An 18,340-nucleotide genomic window follows, 5' to 3' on the forward strand; every position below is an offset into this window, starting at 1 on the left:
AGGGCGCGGGGGCGTGGCGGGAGGCGTGGGCGTGGCCTAGGAATAGGGGCGTGGCGTGGCCGCTGGGCGGTTGGGCGGCGGACCTGGAGGGCCCGGGAGGGGCCGAGACGCGGGCGGGGTGGGCACCGGGATGTGAGCGGCTCGTTGGTTTGTGCCCAGACGGCGGCGGCGGCGGCGACCCGGCCCCGGCCCGCTCCGCTCCTGACCATGCCACCTCCCGCGCCTCCCACAGAGCTGGTGCCGTCGGAGCGCGCCGTGGTGCTGCTATCGTGCGCGCTCTCCGCGCTAGGCTCGGGCCTGCTGGTGGCCACGCACGCCCTGTGGCCCGACCTGCGCAGCCGGGCGCGGCGCCTGCTGCTCTTCCTGTCGCTGGCCGACCTGCTGTCGGCCGCCTCCTACTTCTACGGGGTGCTGCAGGACTTCGAGGGCCCCTCGTGGGACTGCGTGCTGCAGGGCGCGCTCTCCACCTTCGCCAACACCAGCTCCTTCTTCTGGACGGTGGCCATCGCCCTCTACCTGTATCTTAGCATCGTCCGCACCTCGCGCGGCCCCGGAGACGGCCGCCTGCTTTGGGCTTTCCACGTCGTCAGGTGGGTGGCGGCGACGCTGCTTTCCCTCGGGTCCAGTGACCCCTGCCTGGATCCTGTCTGCTGACCCTGTGGCCCTGGCCACCCTCTGGGCCCTGCGTCTTGATTGGACCCCTGGCCAGGCGCCCAGCGGGCAGTGTCTGCTCCTGTCCCGGGACAGCCCTGGGCCAGCAGAATGATGCTAGGCTTGCCTGGGAGATGAACTTGTCCTGAACATCGCCGCAGGGGGCGCCCCTTTGAAGCGGCCCCCGCCATAGCCTCCCAGTGAGGTGGGCGCCTCAGCGCAGCCCCTGGAAGGTGCGAGGGGCCAGAGCTCGCCCTCAGAGCGTGGCCCTGGTAACTTGGAAGCACCTGGAGAGCTGGCGAGGCCACTCTGGGCCCTTGGCCTCCTGCTTCAGTGCGTTCCTGCCATCTCTGCTGACCATGGGGATCGGGGGAAGCAGCTGGTCAGGCTGGGAGATGAGTTAGGTGTGGTGCATTCAGCCACTCTCAGGCTGCCGTCCACCCAGCCCTCTGCCAGATGCAGTGCTTCAGCTGTAAAATTTAGGAAGGACAGTCTTGTTTATCTTTGCTCATCTCTAAACCGCAGGCCCCAATCTCTTGTTATCTCTGTTCTAGATGATCTTACTTTCTTTCCAGAGTTCAGCAACTCTGAAATTGAGGTCAGAGGCAGAGGCTGGTCTGGAAGAGGGCAGCCAGCGGCCTGGAGTCTCTGAGAGTAGAGAAAACCGAGGCCTTGTCCTGCCCTGGCATTGAAGGGTCTCATCCAAGTAACCCTCATCTATGGAAGAAGGTTGGCCCCTTCCTGGTGTAATTTCAAGATTCAAACATCTGGTGGTGTCCTCTGGTGAACCCAAGGCAGGAATTTTATAGAGCTTCTTTCCTCTTCTCCTTCCTCCAGATAAGAGTACCAAATGCTGCCCTAATTATAGGTCCTCTCTGTTAAATACTTGAGTTCTTTCCAAGGGACTGAAGATAGTCAGCACTTTGGTAGAGACAGGTCACCTGGGTGTCACAGCAGTGAGGTCACAAGCCTGCAATAGTCACTTGACCTCCAGGTCTCAGAGCTGTTGGATGGAGGCCAGCTGGTCCCTGGGAAACTAAACGGCCTGCTTCTCGGCTGTTCAAGTCAAAATGTTTGTAGCAAGCCATTCAGATGTGCCTCAGGTGCTGCAGAGACCCACAGAGAGCGGGGCTGCCTCCCCCGCTCCCGCATACAACCTGATCCCACCAACCATTTCGGAGACCCCGTCCTTGGCAGGCTGGTTGGCTGTGGGCAGCGTGGAGCTCATGTGTACTTGAAAAGGAGCCCAAGACTTTCTTTGCAAGATTCTCTTGTCTTTTTCCCCCTCTTTTGAAAAATACTGAATACAACGTATTTTTCAAGTGATAAAGAGAACCTGGTGCAGCTCCTATAGAAAAGACATTTCCTAAGAAACCTTTCTTTTCACTTCTAGGGATGTTTTCTGTGATGCTTAGGGAAGGCCTCCTAAGAAAGCCCATGTGTCCTTCTCTGGCCATAAAAGGGAAGCGAATTGTTCGTCTTGTCTGTTGAATGTGATCCACCTGCTTCTTAAAAGAAAAAAAAAGAAGAAAGAAAGAAAATTACTTGTATCCAAGCTAGAAAGGGACTTTGACAGTTTATTCCCTGTCAGAAGTCAGCACTCATGTTGCTGGTGTGAGACTTGGTAAGACCTGTCCAACAGGTTCATGTATTGACCTAGGTCCTCCCAGACTGTATTGCTAAGGACCCTTCAGTGTCTTTCTTTGGGGGATGAGTTTGTTGCTGCTGAAGGACCTCTTGGCATGGGAAATCTCATCTTCAGCCTCTGGCAGCCCGGGCACCCACTCGCTAACCATTTCAAATGACTGCAAATCAGTCCTCTTCTTCAAACCTTCCAGTCTTGGGAAATATTTTATTTTTATTTATTTATTTTTTAATATTTATCTATTTTTGGCTGTGTCGGGTCTTAGCTGTGGTACGCAGGTTTTCTAGTGGCGCGCGGGCTCAGTCGTTGTGGCTCGTGGGCTCAGTAGTTGCGGCACATGGGCTTAGTTGCCCCGCGGCATGTGGGATCTTAGTTCCCTGACCAGGGATGAAACCCGCATCCCCTGCATTGGAAGGCGGATTCTTAACCACTGGACCACCAGGGAAGTCCCCCGGAAAATATTTTAAAATATGACAACACAAAGGGTTGCTCTCTCTGTTCTTATGAGTTGATTTAAAAAAAAAAAACTGACAAATATCTTGAGAAACGGACAAAGGACATTCTGACGAAATAGTAAAAGCATGAATACTCAAAACAATACAACAGTGAGGTACCATTTTCTCATTAAATCAGAGGAAAAAAATAGTAAGGCAGGATACTAATGTGATAAATGCAGAGGAAACTGGCGTTTTACTACATTATTATTGGCCATGTAAGTGGGAATAATCCACGTAGAAAATATTTGGTTCATACCCCTTGGTCCCAGCAATCCTATTTGTAGGCATCTAGTCTAAGGAGATAAACCAAATTACATGCAAAGTTGGACGTACAAAGGAGTTTGCGTGGCCTTGTTAGCCAGCACAGTGATGAGAATTTGAAAGCAACCTAAGTGTTCAAAAAGTCAGGGCTCAGTAAGTTATAGACTACACCCCACCCAGAAGTGTTATGCTGCCAGTAGATACTGGCCATGAACTCTATAAGTCATATATTTTTTAAACGGTATGATACAACGTTAAGTGGGAAAAGCCATCTATAAAACGAAATGCAGCCATGCACCGCAGGAGGCTGGAGAGAGTCGCAGGCAAGTTCCCACAAAGCGCCTGCCTGGCCCCTGGGACCCCATCATAATGCCTGACATAGTTTCCTTTACAGAAAGACTTTTATCTCGTTGGGGAAGGAGGGCAGCTTAGACTTTATCCTCAGAGAAATTGCCTGGCATCACAAGCTGCATCAGGCTCCTGAGGTCTTGCAAGGATCAGGCTTTGATCCTCCATAACCCAGGGGACTCACCCAGAGATGATCACCCTCCAGCCACAGCTGATGAGACTTTCCCAAGCCCACAGAGCTGTTAGCAGGAGGCTCAGGGTTAGAACTTCAAGGTCAGCTCCCCTTTTAGGATTCCATCTTGTCTCTTGGCCTTGATAATAATTTTTTAAACTGAGAGATAATTCAACAATCGTTTATTTTTAACTTTCCAGATTCCCCCCATCATTAACACTTTACCATGTTAGCTTTACTTATCCTCTCCAATTATTTTTTTCCTGGAACCATGTAAGAATAAGTTACAGGGACATCCCTGGTGGTGCAGTGGTTAAGAAACCACCTGCCAATGCAGGAGACACGGTTCGATCCCTGGTCCGGGAAGCAACTAAGCCCGTGCGCCACAACTACTGAGCCTGCACTCTATAGAGTCCGTGAGCCACAACTACTGAGCCCATGTGCTGCAACTCCTGAAGCCCGCACGCCTAGAGCCTGTGCTCCGCAACAAGAGAAGCCACCGCAATGAGAAGCCTGCGCACCGCAACAAAGAGTAGCCCCCGCTCGCCACAACTAGAGAAAGCCCGTGTGCAGCAACGAAGACCCAACACAGCCAAAAATAAAATTAAAAAAAAAAAAAAGTAAGTTACAGACCTGATGCCCCCAACTCCTAAATCCTTCAGTGTGCATTTGTTTCCAAAAGACAAGGACAGTCTCTTGCGTGACCACGTACACCTCCCCAAAGCAGAGAGTAACGTGGAGCAGTGCCAATATCTGATTGTGTTATGTGAAGAAGGAAAAAGGCAAAGCAACTAAAAAAGAAATATGTGTGTGTGTCTGGTAAGAAACAAAATCTGATTGTGGATCTGTTGAGGTTTTGCCAGTTGTCTAATAAGGTCGCCGATAGCAAAGGGACTTGGTTTTCATGTCTCTTTATCCTCCTTCAGTCGGGAGCAGTGTTTCCGTCTTCCTTGGTGTTTCACGACTGGTCTTTTTGAAGAGTACAGGCCCGTTATTGTGTAGGACGTCCTCCCTCACCTGGGTTGCCTGATGCTTCCTCGGGAGTGGATTCAGGATCTGCACCTTGGGCTGGAATCTCACAGAAACCTGTTCTCGCTTCCTACCTGGTGGTGGCTGGCGACTTGGATTTGTTCCGTTCCCGGTGATGTTCACTTTGATTGCTTGGTCAAGGTGTTATCTGCCCGTTCACCTCCTGGAACTCCTCGAAGTCTCACCTAAGGGTTTCCCATCCCCTGATTCCGACAGCATTCTGCGGTGACTCTTCCGGATGTTGCCGCATTTTTAAAGTGTGAGAATATTCTGTGTTCAGGGAAAGCCCTGCGATAAGCCCCTTTCTACTGTGTCTTAGCTGTGGAGGCGGCGCGGTCCCGACACCACGTGTTTTAGTGATGGACTGCAGTATAGTTGATTTACAATGTCGTGTTAGTTCCAGGTGAAGAGCACAGTGATTCCGTTATATATTTATATTGTTTTTCAGATTCTTTTCCTTTATAGATTATTACAAAATATTGAGTATAGTTCCCTGTGCTATACAGTAGGTCCTTGTTGTTTCTCTCTTTTATATAGTGTGTGTGTTTATGTTAATCCCAGACTCCTAATTTGTCCACCCCCCTTTCCCCTTTGGTAACCACAAGTTTGTTTTCTAAGTCTGTACCCACATCTTACATGCATGTGGATAAGCATCTGTGACCGTGTGTTTGCAGTTCTCACCTAAGAAAGGGCTGGACAGCTTAGCCTGCGGCAGCTATGGGCGGGGTCATTTCCTTTCAGATAAGATAAGCACCAAACCGTCTCTGTCTCCCTGCAGAAGGTGACCTGCCTATCAAAAGCAGTCTTCAGCCCCTCTTCCCCTGCAAGGTGGTGGGCTCCTTCTGAACCAGTACGGCAGGGTCATGGACTGTCCCCTCACCGCTGGGCCAGGTGTGTCCTGTGATTGCGGGGGGAGGTCAGGCTGGGGCGCCTCGTCTCGCCGCGTCAGAAGGGGAGCCCAGGCCGAGCTGGCAGCCTCGAGCAGCCTTTGGGTTTCTTCTGGCCCCACTGAAGTGGGGATAGGTGTGGGCATGACCCCCGGCCCACGTGCCCACCCACCCTCTGGCATTTGCTGGAGGCTCTGGAGGAAGAGAGAAGTCTATGGCATCCCAAGTTCACCATGAAAACCCCTGCTGTGGGGATTGGGACGTTCCAGCGCAGAGAAAAGGGGACCCGTGGGCCCCGAAGGGGAGAGCCTGCAAGCTCTCTAATCAGACACTGGCTCACTCACAGCGGGGCCCAGTGACAAGGCCCCAAGTGGGCAGTGTCTGAATGGGGGGGAACCCAGTGGTTGTGTGAACAGCACCCCACGTCAGACAGTGCTCCCCAAAATGACAAGAGCTAAACCGGCTTTGTTTGCTGAGGGCCCTGCTGCAGTGAGGTCTCTGCGCTGCATTTGCGTGTCCGTGGGACACCCGCTGCGGCACCAGAGGCTGCCCCTTGACCCTGCCGGGGCAGAGTCAGAGTCTACCCCGGGCCCAGGTGGGCAGGAGAGCGTCCCTGAGTGCTGCACAGTGCTCCTTGGCACCCACAGAGCCAGGGCTGCAGAGGCCCGTGCCAGGGGCTGAGTGTTTAGAAGTTCCCTTGGACGCCTTTCCCCACCTCTGCGGCCAGGGCTACCGAGCGACCGACCTCGCGGTGGCCTGGCCGGTGGCTGACACCCTGAACTCCCACGTCCTGCCCCCTGCCCCACCCATAACAATAAGAGCCCATTGCTGGGGCAGAAACCTCCAGGCGGCCTCCTCGGGCCTGGATTCCTTGCACCAGGCTGTGCCCCCTGCAGCTGCATCCCTCCGGCCCGGGCCCGGCTCTGTCCTGCTCCCAAGAGCTTTCAAAACTGGCACATGGTTGCCGGATAGTTTCGTTCTCAGAGCATCTTGGGGTCATGGTCACATTCAAGGCCTTCCATAGGCCGCAGGCACATGGACCAGGCTCTGCTGTTGGGGGGAGAAGACCCTCTTGTGGCCTTCCCATCAGGTGCCACCCCACACCAGAGATCTGTAGTAAGGGTGAGGTTTGGGGGGAAGGGGGCGTGCAGGAATCCAGCGGTGGATTGAGCAGACCTTGAGCCCTTGGTGCGGAGGGGGAAGGGTGTTCCCAGCCCTGACTGTGAAAGCGGCTCTGTCACCACAGGTGTCCCCCTCCCTGACTGGTGGGACAGGTTGTTTCAGAAGATCCCCAGCTGGGCAGACCGGGAACTCTGAAGGAAAGCCAGAGCCTTGCTCTCAGGGGCACCGGCCGCCTCTCGTGATCGTCTGACAAATGCCACGGAATCCAGGTGTGGGACGCGGCCTGCTCACCGACCGCCTGATCCCACGGTGCTTCAACTTCTCATGGGGCGACTGAAGAACAAAGTGAATGTCGAGTTCCAAAAGCCAAGCTCATGACCAGTCTGCAGGGCGTTTGTCAGTTTACCCCTCCCCTAAGCCTGCTGACGGCCCCCAGCTCTGCTGGTCTGGGTGTCAGGGGGTGTCCCAGGGCTGGGCTGCCGTCCCCTGCCCTGGCATGTCTCTCCCCCAGAGTTGGTAGAGAGCACCTGCCCTCATCTGCTGTGGCAGCCCTGACAAAGCCTGCGGACTGGGTGGGGTGCTTAAACAACAGACATCCCTTCTCTCCCGGTCCTGGAGGCTGGAAGTCGGAGATCCAAGTGTAGGCAGGGTTGGTTTCCGCTGAGGCCTCTCTCCTTGGCTTGCAGACGGCCGTCTGCACCCTGTGTCCTCACACAGTCATCCCTCAGTGAGTGCCTGCATCCTAATCTCCTCTTCTTACAAGGACACCTGTCCTATTGGATTAGGACCCACCCAGTGACCTCATTTTAACCTAATCACCTCTTTAAAGACCCTGTCTCCAGATACGTCGCGTCCCAACGTACTGGGGGTTAGGACTTCAACACAGGAATTTGGGGGCAGGAGGGGACATACTCAGCCTATAACTGCCTCCGAAGGGGGAGGAAGCCAACTTGGAGTCTGGCCTCGGTTTCCACACAAACACACGTGAGAGCTGGGACCTGGGCACCTCTGGGAGCAGCTCTTGGTGCCCCTCCAAGTGGGGGATTCTGCTCAGAGAGTGGTCTGCAGGCCCTCTCCATCTAGGTGACCCCAGCCATGCTTCTTCTCTGCCTGCATCACAGGTTTGGAGAGAAGGAGCCTCATTGGTCACCTGCTTTAACCATGTCCCTCCTCAGTGCCTTTCGTAGCATCCCCTGCACGTGGTCACATGGCTTCCTTCCCCTGATGGGGGACGCTGCCGGTTTAGCCCTTGGCTTTGGGACTGAGCAGGATGCCTGTCCTTTCCTTCAGCCGCCTGAGTCTGCTCTGCTAGCAGGACGTCCCCAAGAGTCTTCCAGTACTCGAGGCCCAGCTCCAGGCCCAGCACGCCCTCACATGCCCGCTCTGGTGACAGCTTCACAGTCTCAGGTTTAGAATGTGGGTCCCAGGTGTCCACACGGAGGCAGGACAGTTTGCTGGCCGTTCTCCATCACCCACGTCTGGGCATCAGGGCAACCCCTCCGACCAAACACCTTCTGGGTCCCAGTCAGCTACAGCCCTTGGTCTGTTTCTCATGTGCTGTTGTTAAGCTGTATCTTACTTGTTCTGATTTTGTTTGTTTGTTGATTGAGGGCTGCTTTTTATTTTTTTGGAGGGATAAAAAACTGTTAGGTGGTGCATGTCAGAAATTAGCAGTAGACGTTTCTGGAAAGTGAGAATTAGGTCACACATGTCTCTGTAGAGTTCCTCCCAGAGTTGGACACCACCTAAAACTCAGGGTGGCCACTTGGCCAGAGAACAGCTTGGCGTATTGAGGTTGCCAAAGAGATTTTCTCCTGGCTCTATAGGTGAGAGCCTGGGGCGGGGCAGCTTCAGCCCCCTATCCTTTTCATCCTCTGTCCGGTGGTGGCCTGGAGCTGGCTTGTGGGACCCAATTGTTAAATTTCAGGGCATTTTGTGGGCTGATTGTTAGATAGAACATCGTTAAAAATTAAATTATATAAACTTACAATTAAATAAATTGCATTAAAAGCAAAAGTAACATACTCAAAACTCCTTAGGTCCTAATTATACTTTTTTAAAAAATTATTTTATTTATTTATTTATTTCTGGCTGTGCTGGGTCTTCGTTCCTGCGCTTGGGCTTTCTCTAGTTGCGGTGAGCGGGTGCTATTCTTCGTTGTGGTGCGCAGGCTTCTCACTGCGGTGGCTTCTCTTGTTGGGGAGCATGGGCTCTAGGTGCGCGGGCAGTAGTTGTGGCTCGTGAGCTCTAGAGCGCAGGCTCAGTAGCTTTGGTGCACGGGCTTAGTTGCTCCGTGGCATGTGGGATCTTCCCGGACCAGGGCTCAAACCCATGTCCCCCGCATTGACAGGCGGATTCTTAACCACTGTGCCACCAGGGAAGTCCCCTAATTATACTTCTGTTGATTTGTAGAGCAGACGTCAGCAGACTTGTCCTGTACAGGACCAGATAGTATTTTCAGATCTGTGGGCCATGCGACCTCCGATGCCACTGCTCAGCTCAGCTCTGGCAGCTTGGAAGAAGCCATGGATGATGTACAACCAGTGAGTGTGGCTGTATGCAGTAAAACTTTATTTTAAAAAACAGACTGAATCAGGAGTTTGGGATGGACACATACGCATGGCTGTATATAAGACTGATAACTAATAAGAACCCACTGTAGAGCACAGGGAACTCTACTCAGTACTCTGTAATGACCTATATGGGAAAAGAACCTTAAAAAGAGTGGATATATGTATATGTATAACTGATTCACTTTGCTGTACACCTGAAACTAACACAACGTTTTAAATCAACTATACTCCAATTTAAAAAATAAAATAAATAAATAAATAACAGATTGGGCCGGATTTAGTCTGAGGGCCCTAGTTTGCTGGACCCCTGTTCTAGATTTAAGAAAGTGATAGAGAAAGTGTTAGTAGTAAAGATTAAATGCAAAAGTGTTTCTTGTCTCTGTACTTAAGCCCTGGCGGCAGCCACGTCGGGGCAGGTGGGAAGCCGCATATTTCAGGGGGAGGTGATGAGAAGGGGCCATGTCCCAGAGCAGGAAAAAAGAAGAAACATTCTTCCAGTGTTGGAAAAGTATTACCTGATCCACAGAGAGGTTGCTCACGTCAAGTCGACCCAGTGAAGTCCCAGCTCTCGTCTGGTCCCCCAGGTCTTCCTCATTTCACTTCCATCTTAGTCATTAAGGAAAATGAAAAGGTCAGCCACCTTCTCATCACGGAACTACTCTCATTGGCTGACTGCGACCGCAGGTTGGCTGCAGATACCAGAGTTCTGCAAAACTCAGCAGAAGCCTCCTGTGAGAATCAGTTGGCTATGTGGAATGTACGATAAGGAGTATTGTGTATTTTATTATTATTTACAAATCGTGTGCCCCGCGTCCTTTAGATCAGTAAAATTCATAATCAGTTTATGTTTGTGTACGTACACACACACACACGCACGCACACACACGCGCGTGCGTAGATGGCTTTCTGATGTTAAAACATCACCAGCACACCATTGTCCGTACCTGTAAATTATGAGTCTGGTAGAGCCTGCCTGGCGGGGTTATTAGACTGTCCCTCCCACTCCATTCCCACTGCTCTCTGAGGTCACCTTTTCTTCCACCTCCACTCAGGTACCTCCCCAGGCAGCTTCTGGCCTCAGCAGAGCTGCTGTTTGTGCTTGAGTTCAAACAGCAGCTCTGATTGATCAACCCACGTGCTCAGCCCTTTCAAAGCCGTCTATTTGGTCTTCCCTCTAGCAATTTTCCATCACAGATTCAGCTCCAGGCACAGCCCAGTAACACAGAGGAAATACGTCACTGGGTAGCTTTTGTACAACAAACCTAAAGTTGTGAAATGTGGGGCTGTCACCAGGGGCCCTGGTCCCCAGGGGCCGTAGGGATGCTGAGGAGGGAAAGAAGCTGCTTCCTCCCACCAAGCCTGTGCTCTCCCATCCCGCTGAGGTGGGAATCCTCCGCTCCAGTCCTGCCGGGTGTTGGTCCCTAAGCACTGCTCTCCCATCTCTAACTTTAGGATTTCCGGTTCAGCCCTTTAAAAGCCTTTCACCTCCTTTCAGTAAAGTCCTTGCAGTGAATATTTAAAGAGTAAATTGGGAAAAGCTGTCTCAGTCACTTGGTTCAAACTTCATTTGTTCACTCATTCATTCAGTTCATTCATTCGTTCATTCATTCATTCAGCAGGTCCTAGTTTTGCCCCTGTCGTGTGCCAGGCACTGGTGTAGATGCCAAGATAGAGCAGTGAATCCACATGGCCCTCGCCTCGTGGAGCTCATAGCTGACATGTGTTGTCCTAAAATCCCAGAATGGCGTGAGTTTTAAAACAGTAACCCTTTGGTTTGATACTAATATATATTAACTCACCAGATCAATAACTTTGCATAGCACAAACATTTAAAATAGACACACTCCATCCATTTGAAGTGTAACTTGGTACCTTTCTCATAATCCTTGTTTTTTTAATAAATTTATTTATTTTATGTATTTATTTTTGGCTGCATTTGGTCTTCTTTGCTGCGCGCGGGCTTTCTCTAGTTGCGGCGAGCAGGGGCTACTCTTCGTTGCGGTGCACGGGCTTCTCGCTGTGGTGGCTTCTCGTTGCAGAGCACAGGCTCTAGGCACAGGGCTTCAGTAGTTGCGGCACATGGGCTCAGTAGTTCTGGCTCGCGGGCTCTAGAGCGCAGGCTCAGTAGTTGTGGCGCACAGGCTTAGTTGCTCCGTGGCATGTGGGATCTTCCCGGAGCAGGGCTTGAACCCGTGTCCGCTGCATTGGCAGGCGGATTCTTAACCCCTGTGCCACCAGGCAAGTCCCCACCATCCTTTAATTTCTATGGGGTTTTGGCCCCTTCCGTGCTCTTGTGACTTCAAGGAGGATGTGCTGCTTCTGCCTCTGCTGGGCTGTCGGGGCAGCAGAGCTGAGGGTGGCACCCAGTGGCCCGCCCCAGGCTCTGGTCCCTCCTGCAGAGGCCAGTGAGGGGAGGAGGTACCAAGTCTTTCCTGGGCCCAGGAAGCGGACTTTCTCCCTTTCCTCGCCATCCCTGCCCTGCCTCGTCCCCAGCCCTGCGGCATTTGGAGACCCTTATAAAATCACAGCCCTTGTAGCCTCGTTTTGGTAACAGACTAAGTGCAACTGTGGCCTCATCATTGTTCTACGACCTTTTTTCAGAAAGAGCCGATATTCCTTACACAGAGCCCTTAAGACAGAACCAGTTTCTGAACTAAACGTTTTCCTGATGACACTGTCCTATTTACTTACTGCTTATTCTCTGGGCAGCCGACCTACCACGTAGGCCCGTGTGTCCTCCTGGGGGCAGAGACCGCGCAGGCCTCATCATCCCTGGTGGCTACACCGCAGGCCCGGATCCTGGGACCTGGGGACAAGCCTCACTGACAACACTGGTCGTAAATGCGGACACGCTCACCCTGTCCCGCATGCTGGATGTAACGCTGATGAGTTTATTCTCGTGACAACCAGCAACGATGCTCTGCTCCAGGCACCGTGATCATCCCCACTCTGTGGAGAAAAACACGGATGTGTTGCAGCCGCGTGGGGCAGGGCCGAGACTCGGACCCCGCCTGCTGCATCGCAGTCCAAGCTCTTAACCACCCTGCCGGGCCGCCACATAGCTTCTGTGTGTCCCCCTGACTGATTTAAAAGGCTTGGCGAGGATTCTCGTGCGGGGACCACTGGGGAGGGGCCTTGGGGCTCAGCCCTAATCCCAGCTGTGTCGCCATTGCAGCAAACTCTAGAAAAGTCAGCCCAGCACTGCGCTGAGAGGGGGCCCCCGCCCCAGGGTCTGGGCTTTAGTGGGCCCCTTGGACCCTTGCCAGTGCCCGCCCCTTCCCGTAGAGCAAGGAGGGCTCAGGACCGAGGAGACGTGTCCGCCCGGAGCCCGGGGCCCCTCTTCTGGTTCCTGCTGTGGGTGCACGGGACCCAGACAGCCCCGAGCCACCAGTGTGTGCACCCCTGGGCCCAGGCTGGCCGGGGGGCCTGTCGGCGGGGTGGTGGGTGAGGCTTGTCCGTGTGGGCTGGTGTCTGCAGGCCAGTGCACAGGCCCCTCGGTGCGGGAAGGAGCCGGCCGTCCCCATGCCACGGCGTCCCAGCGCCCGTCTCCGAGGAGCCTGGCAATTCTGAAATAGAACCCGGCCTCCAAGGGCTTGGGAGGGAGGCCAGGGCACCCCGGGCTTGGCAGGGCTTGGGCAGAGCAGGGCTGGGTGGGGGGGTTTGAGGACGCCCGCCCCTCCTTTCTCCGGGAACACTGTCTGCTGCACGCTTGGGAGAGCACCGTCCTTCTTGCCGACACGGCATCCCGGTCCCTTCGCCCTCGCTGGCTTTGCCGGGAGCCGGGTCTGACCTCACCGCCCCCTGTCTGCTCCTTGTTCCTCAGCTGGGGGATTCCGCTGGTCATCACCGTGGCGGCTGTCACTCTAAGGAAGATCGGCTACGACGCCTCGGACGTGTCCGTGGGCTGGTGCTGGATCGACCTGGAGGCGGAGGACCGCGTGCTCTGGATGCTGCTGACCGGGAAGCTGTGGGAGATGCTCGCCTACGTCACGCTGCCCGTGATCTACCTCCTCATCCGGAAGCACATCAACAGAGCGGTAGGTGCCCCGCGGGGCCCCGGCCCAGAGCTCTGTGTGGCCACCGTGTCCTGGCGTCGGGCTTGGCTGCCGTAGGGGACGGGACTGGTGACCGACCAGAGTGACGGAGGCTTTGCTGTGCCTCAGGCGCCGTGACGTGCACTGAATTAATAAGCATCGTGGCTTGACTGGTTTGCTAATTATGCAGCCCTGTCGGGAGCGGGTCCTGTTATCCTCTGTGTGTGGATGAGGAAACGGGGGCTCACCGAAGTTAAGGGGCTCCCCAGACTCGCCCAACTCTGACTGACCTGCTGTGAAGCCGAGGAGGCTGCAGGCTCAGCCTGTGTTCTGGGCCGCAGCTCTCTATTGCCCCCTCCTGGACAGATCACCACGGTCGCTTAACCTGGAGAGGAATTTGGATGAAAGATGAACTAAGAATTGAACTGGCGTGCCCCTGGGGAGAGGAGGCCACAGGCTTTCACAATCAGCGATACAAATAACTCACTTCTTTCTCCTTGATGATTAAAATATTATAAGTGGTAGACTTTTCAGGCTGTCAGGAATTCATAAATCAATAGGCTGGGCTGCTCTGAAGTCTCCTAGACTTCTGGCCAGAAATTCTAGGAAAGAATGGTTTCCCTCTGATGATCTGGCCAAATTGTTCCTTGCTCTGGACTACTGGTTCCGCACATATAAAGTATGGGCTTTCTCCTAGCCACAAGCAAACTGCTACCCCAAAAAGCCTCAGGTTAGCCCATCCGTTGATCCGCTCAACCATTCATTCAGTGTGTTTTTATTGAGCATCTACTATGCACAAAAGCTCTGTGTGTCGGTGGGAATGCTAATGAGAGCTCAGGCATGGATCCTGCCCTCCTAGGAGGAGGGAGAAGTGTAATTACGATGGAAGATGAAACGGGGCTGGAGCAGTAACATCGTGAAAGCTCTGGGGATAGACTTCCAAGCTCATTCTGCTGGTGTGGTGCCTGTGTTTCTGTTTTGCTCTGAGTTTTCAAGGCTGTAATCGTAGGCGAGAATGTCCCCAACTTTTGACTTTCGGGTGTGCTGCTGGCTCAGCGGTCATTTCCAAGTGTGTAGGGTGCTCCTCGCAGCTGACACGTGCTCGCCACCCTGTATGTGGGATGCACACTTTGGGTTCTCTTTTTACTCCAGAATTCACCTGATTCTCTCCCCTCCCTGCCGCCCTCTTCTGGCTCAGCTTGGAGTCGTTGACAGAGATGCTGGCAGGGCTTACCGGTGGGTCTGAGATCCTCTTTGTCTACTTAGAGTTTTTTAGCTGGTCTCCTGCCTGGGCCGGGGCTGCCCTTCTCACCTCCTCTTTTCCGTTGCCCTGGGAAGGTTCCGGGCTCCCCGATGAAAGCTCCCAGGAGCCCCACCAGGCTCTGCCCAGGACCTCCCCATGCCCTCCCCCAGCTGCCTTTTCATGTGTGTGTGTGTGTTTTTGGGGGGACCATGCTGCAGGGCATGCGAGATCTTAGCTCCCTGAGAACCCGTGCCCCCTGCAGTGGAAGCACAGAGTCCTAACCACTGGACAGCCAGGGAAGTCCCCCTGACCACCAGATTTTAAATTGGCACCGCCAGCTCTCCCTCCTGCCCAGACTCTTAACCACTGGAGCACCAGGGGAGTCCCTCGTGTGTCTGTCGGCCTCCCTGCCCTTCCTGTAGCGGAGGCAGGAAACCTGGGGTCCTGCCTGTGAGGCTGACCCCCCCCCCCATGTGAGAATGGTCCTCTCCTACAGCTCTGCGGGTGTTTCCAGAGAAAAGGAATACTAGTGAGCAGGGAGGTGAGAATGTGCGGGTGGTTCCCTGCCTCTAGCTAGGAGGGAGAGCTAAAAATAAATGAACTGGGCGAGCCTTGCCCTGAGGAAGAGCGGATCAGCAGCCCTGGCTAGTGCCCAGCTCCCCCGCCCACCCGTGTGGTCCTGGAGGGGATGGGTGGTGCCGTTCTCTGGGTGCTGAAGGCCCCGGGGAGGAAGCACGTGCTCTGAGCAGGTGAGCTGCAGCAGCTTGGGTGCTCAGAGATGCCAAGGGGTGTGGCTCTTCTCCTTACCTGCGCCTTCAGTGTCCCCCACAGAGGACCAGGCTCAAAAACACACCTTTGTTATGGAGCAGTGTTTTCTTCATCTATTTTTAGAAATTCGGTTGTGATCTGGAACTGCCTTTCCTGTCCCTGAAGGGCATTCCGAGGAGCAGGGAAACCAAAGCTGGCGGCTGCTCCCCTTTTCTTCCTGTCCCAGCTTCGGGCAGAGCCCCTGCTGTGGGGCAGGCGGCGGGGTGGGGGGACACAGCAGGGCCGGGGGGCAGGGGGGGCTTGCCTTCTGGAGGAGGATGACCGTGAGCGATGGGCCTGATAAACGAGGGTGAATGGCGTCCAGGAAGGAGGAGGAGAAGAGCTATGAGAAGCAGACAAGGATAAAGAGCTGGAGGTGGGGACAGGACCACCTGGGAAACGCCTTTGCAGTTTCAATAGGTTGTCAGGATAGCCCTTATCCAGAATTCAACACTGGAGCAAAGACTTGAAGAGGGTGAGGGCGTGAGCCACGTAGACGGTTGGGAAAGAGCATTCCAGCTCGAGGGAACAGCCTGTGCAAAGGCCCTGGGGTGGGGTGTGCCTGGCATGTTTGGAGCATTCGGACGCCCATGTGTCTGGAGAAGAGTAAACAGCGGGTACGTAACAGGAATGAGGTCAGAGCTAGACTAGGGTTGGGGACATCGTAAGGAACGTGTGAAATGGGAAGACACCAAGAGCTTTGAGTGGAAGACTGGCTTGATCCGACTTAGGTTTTCAACGAGCCACACTGCTTCTGTGTTGAGAGTGAGACTGCAGTGGGGACGGGGTGGGGTGGTCAGGGAGATAGAGGGAGACCTGTGAAGAAGCAGTGGCAACTCTCCAGAGAAGGGGTGGTGGTGCTTGCACCGGGCTGGTGGCAGTGGCAGTGGACGTCCAGGTCTGGGTCTGTTTTGAAGGCAGGGCCTGCAGGGCTTACCTATGGATCGGACGTGAGCTGTCGCACAGAGAGAGGGACCAAAGGCCACTCCCAAGTTTGGGGCCTGGACGGCTGGAAGGACGGGGCTCCCGTTAGCTGAGATGGGGAAGCAGGCAGCAGGCTGGGGGTCGAGAGCAGGCATGTGTTTCGGACCTGAGAAGGTTCCGACGTGCTTTAGACACCCACGTGGGGTGTGGAGCAGACAGTGGATGGAGGAGACCGGGCAGAGGTGGGAACCTGGGCTGCCGGCCTCAGGTACTGCGCGGCTCACGACCTCCGCGTCCCGGTGGGAGGGCAGCCTGCGGTGAGGCTGGAGGGGGCGGGAGGGCCCCGTCGCTCACGTCTGCTTTGTGTGCTCCTCGCGCAGCATGAGGCTCTCTCCGAGTACCGGCCCCTCGTGTCCCAGGCGCACCAGCTCCAGCGCCGCACCTCCGCGGCCGATAAGAAGCTGGCCCTCATCCCGCTCATCTTCGTCTGCCTCCGGATCTGGAGCACCGTGCGGTTCGTCCTGACCCTCTGTGGCTCCCCGGCAGTGCGGACACCAGTGCTCGTGGTTCTGCACGTAGGTCTGCCCCGCCCCCGCCCCGCCCCGCCCCGCCCTCGCGGCTCCCGGCCGACCGCGGGGGTCAGCAGGGTCAGATCCCTGTCCCCGGCAGGCAGGCAGGCGGGGGCTCTGCCCCACCTCGCCTTGCTCGCCGCCCCACAGGGAGCCTTGATGAGAGAAGATGGAAGGTCAGCGTGGCTCGGGGGCAGCCCGGGGGTGTTGAGTTGCTGTCCAGTGGCCTAGGAGTAGCCCCGGGAGAGTTGACTGACCCTGAGTCCTTGCCAGCCCAGAAGACCCGGGGACACGCCTGCAAGTCCAGGCCTGCCCGGTGCTCAGCCCAAGGCCCACGTGGACAGGGTCCCCCGCAGACCAGCCTCAGGGGTGGAGGACCGGTTCCTGGGTCCCCAGCACTTCCCGGCCTCCCTGCGTGTGCTTCTCAGGCCCGCCCCGGCCCCGGCACTCACGCCTCTCCCTTTCTCCCTGCCAGGGGATCGGGAACACCTTTCAGGGGGGCGCCAACTGCATCACGTTCGTCTTCTGCACCCGCACCGTCCGGACTCGTCTCCTCTCCCTCTGCTCCTGCTGCTGCCCTCAGGCTTCCGCTGCCGCCGAGAGCGCGCTGGGCCCCCCAAGGCCCCTGCGCCCTCCACAACGGGCGGGCGAGTCGCAGGGGCCCAGGCGGGCCGCGGATGAACTTCCAAGCACCTGAGCTGCTGCCCCCCTAGTTCTGTGCGTGGGTGCTGCCGACCTGGGGCGGGCGGCGCCGAGTCCCCTCTGCAGGGAGCGGGGCGTCAGCTGCGCTGTCCGCCTTCGGCTGCCGAAGCTCAAGCCCCGTGGGGAGCAGCGCAGACTCGGCTTGTCTACCTCCTCGACCCTCAAGCACGACCCCCTCACACCGCATCCTTCTGCACGCAGGGGAGTTCGCCAGCATGAGGGCTGCACTGAGATTCAGGGAAACCCGTGGGACCCGATCACTGCCAGGTTGCCTGGCGGTCCGGGCGTCTTCGGCCTCATGACCACACAGCACTGTTTACAGCTGGAGGGACCCACACCGGTGGGAAAAGCACATAGAGATATATGTACACTGGGCACCCATCCTCAAGAAAATGTCAGGGGGTACCAGCGACGTGGCCCCCACTGAAGTATCACAGAGCAGACTCCTGGTTTGTCAGGGCGTTGAGATTCCCCTGAGAGCCTGGCTTTTCTCGGATGGCTTTGCTGGTCAACGAAAGGGCCAGTTACCTTTCACCAGGAGGTTCCCCCCTGGTGACCAGCATGAGCACAGCCGCACACAGCTGCAGGGCAGCTGGTCTCCTGGGGCCTCCTGAATCCTCTCCACGGGCTGCCAGCCCTTGATGTATGGATTGTGTTTGAGTTTCAAGCAGAGGCCAGGATCCAGACTCCTGTCTCCCCCAGGCACTTAAAATTAAAATGCAGGCCCCTCCTCCAATGCAAGGGCTGGAACAGGACAGGAAGAGGCCACTGCAGAAGTCCCCGCAGACGCCCCACTGTCACTTGGGTCTGTTCTTGTAAAGACTGAAACGGGTGAGTCGGGGAAGGATCTGGCTTGTTCACTTCCTAGGTTAATTT

General features: G+C 55.4%; 1 protein-coding gene across 1 annotated transcript in view; it reads left to right on the top strand.

Annotated features, from left to right (window-relative positions):
- Nucleotides 1-391: 391 nt before the first annotated feature.
- The window catches only part of LOC309836817 (solute carrier family 2, facilitated glucose transporter member 5), a gene marked incomplete at its 5' end in the record, with an annotated part of 58,292 nt that continues 40,343 nt past the window's right edge, over nucleotides 392-18,340 (top strand). Inside the window, 2 exons of the mRNA XM_082676996.1 lie at nucleotides 392-590; nucleotides 13,009-13,222. Coding sequence (XP_082533122.1) covers nucleotides 13,133-13,222 — 90 coding nt within the window. The remainder of the gene's footprint in view (nucleotides 591-13,008; nucleotides 13,223-18,340) is intronic.

Source organism: Grampus griseus (genome assembly GCF_964374135.1).
Source record: "Grampus griseus genome assembly, chromosome: 1".
NCBI lineage: Eukaryota > Metazoa > Chordata > Mammalia > Artiodactyla > Delphinidae > Grampus > Grampus griseus.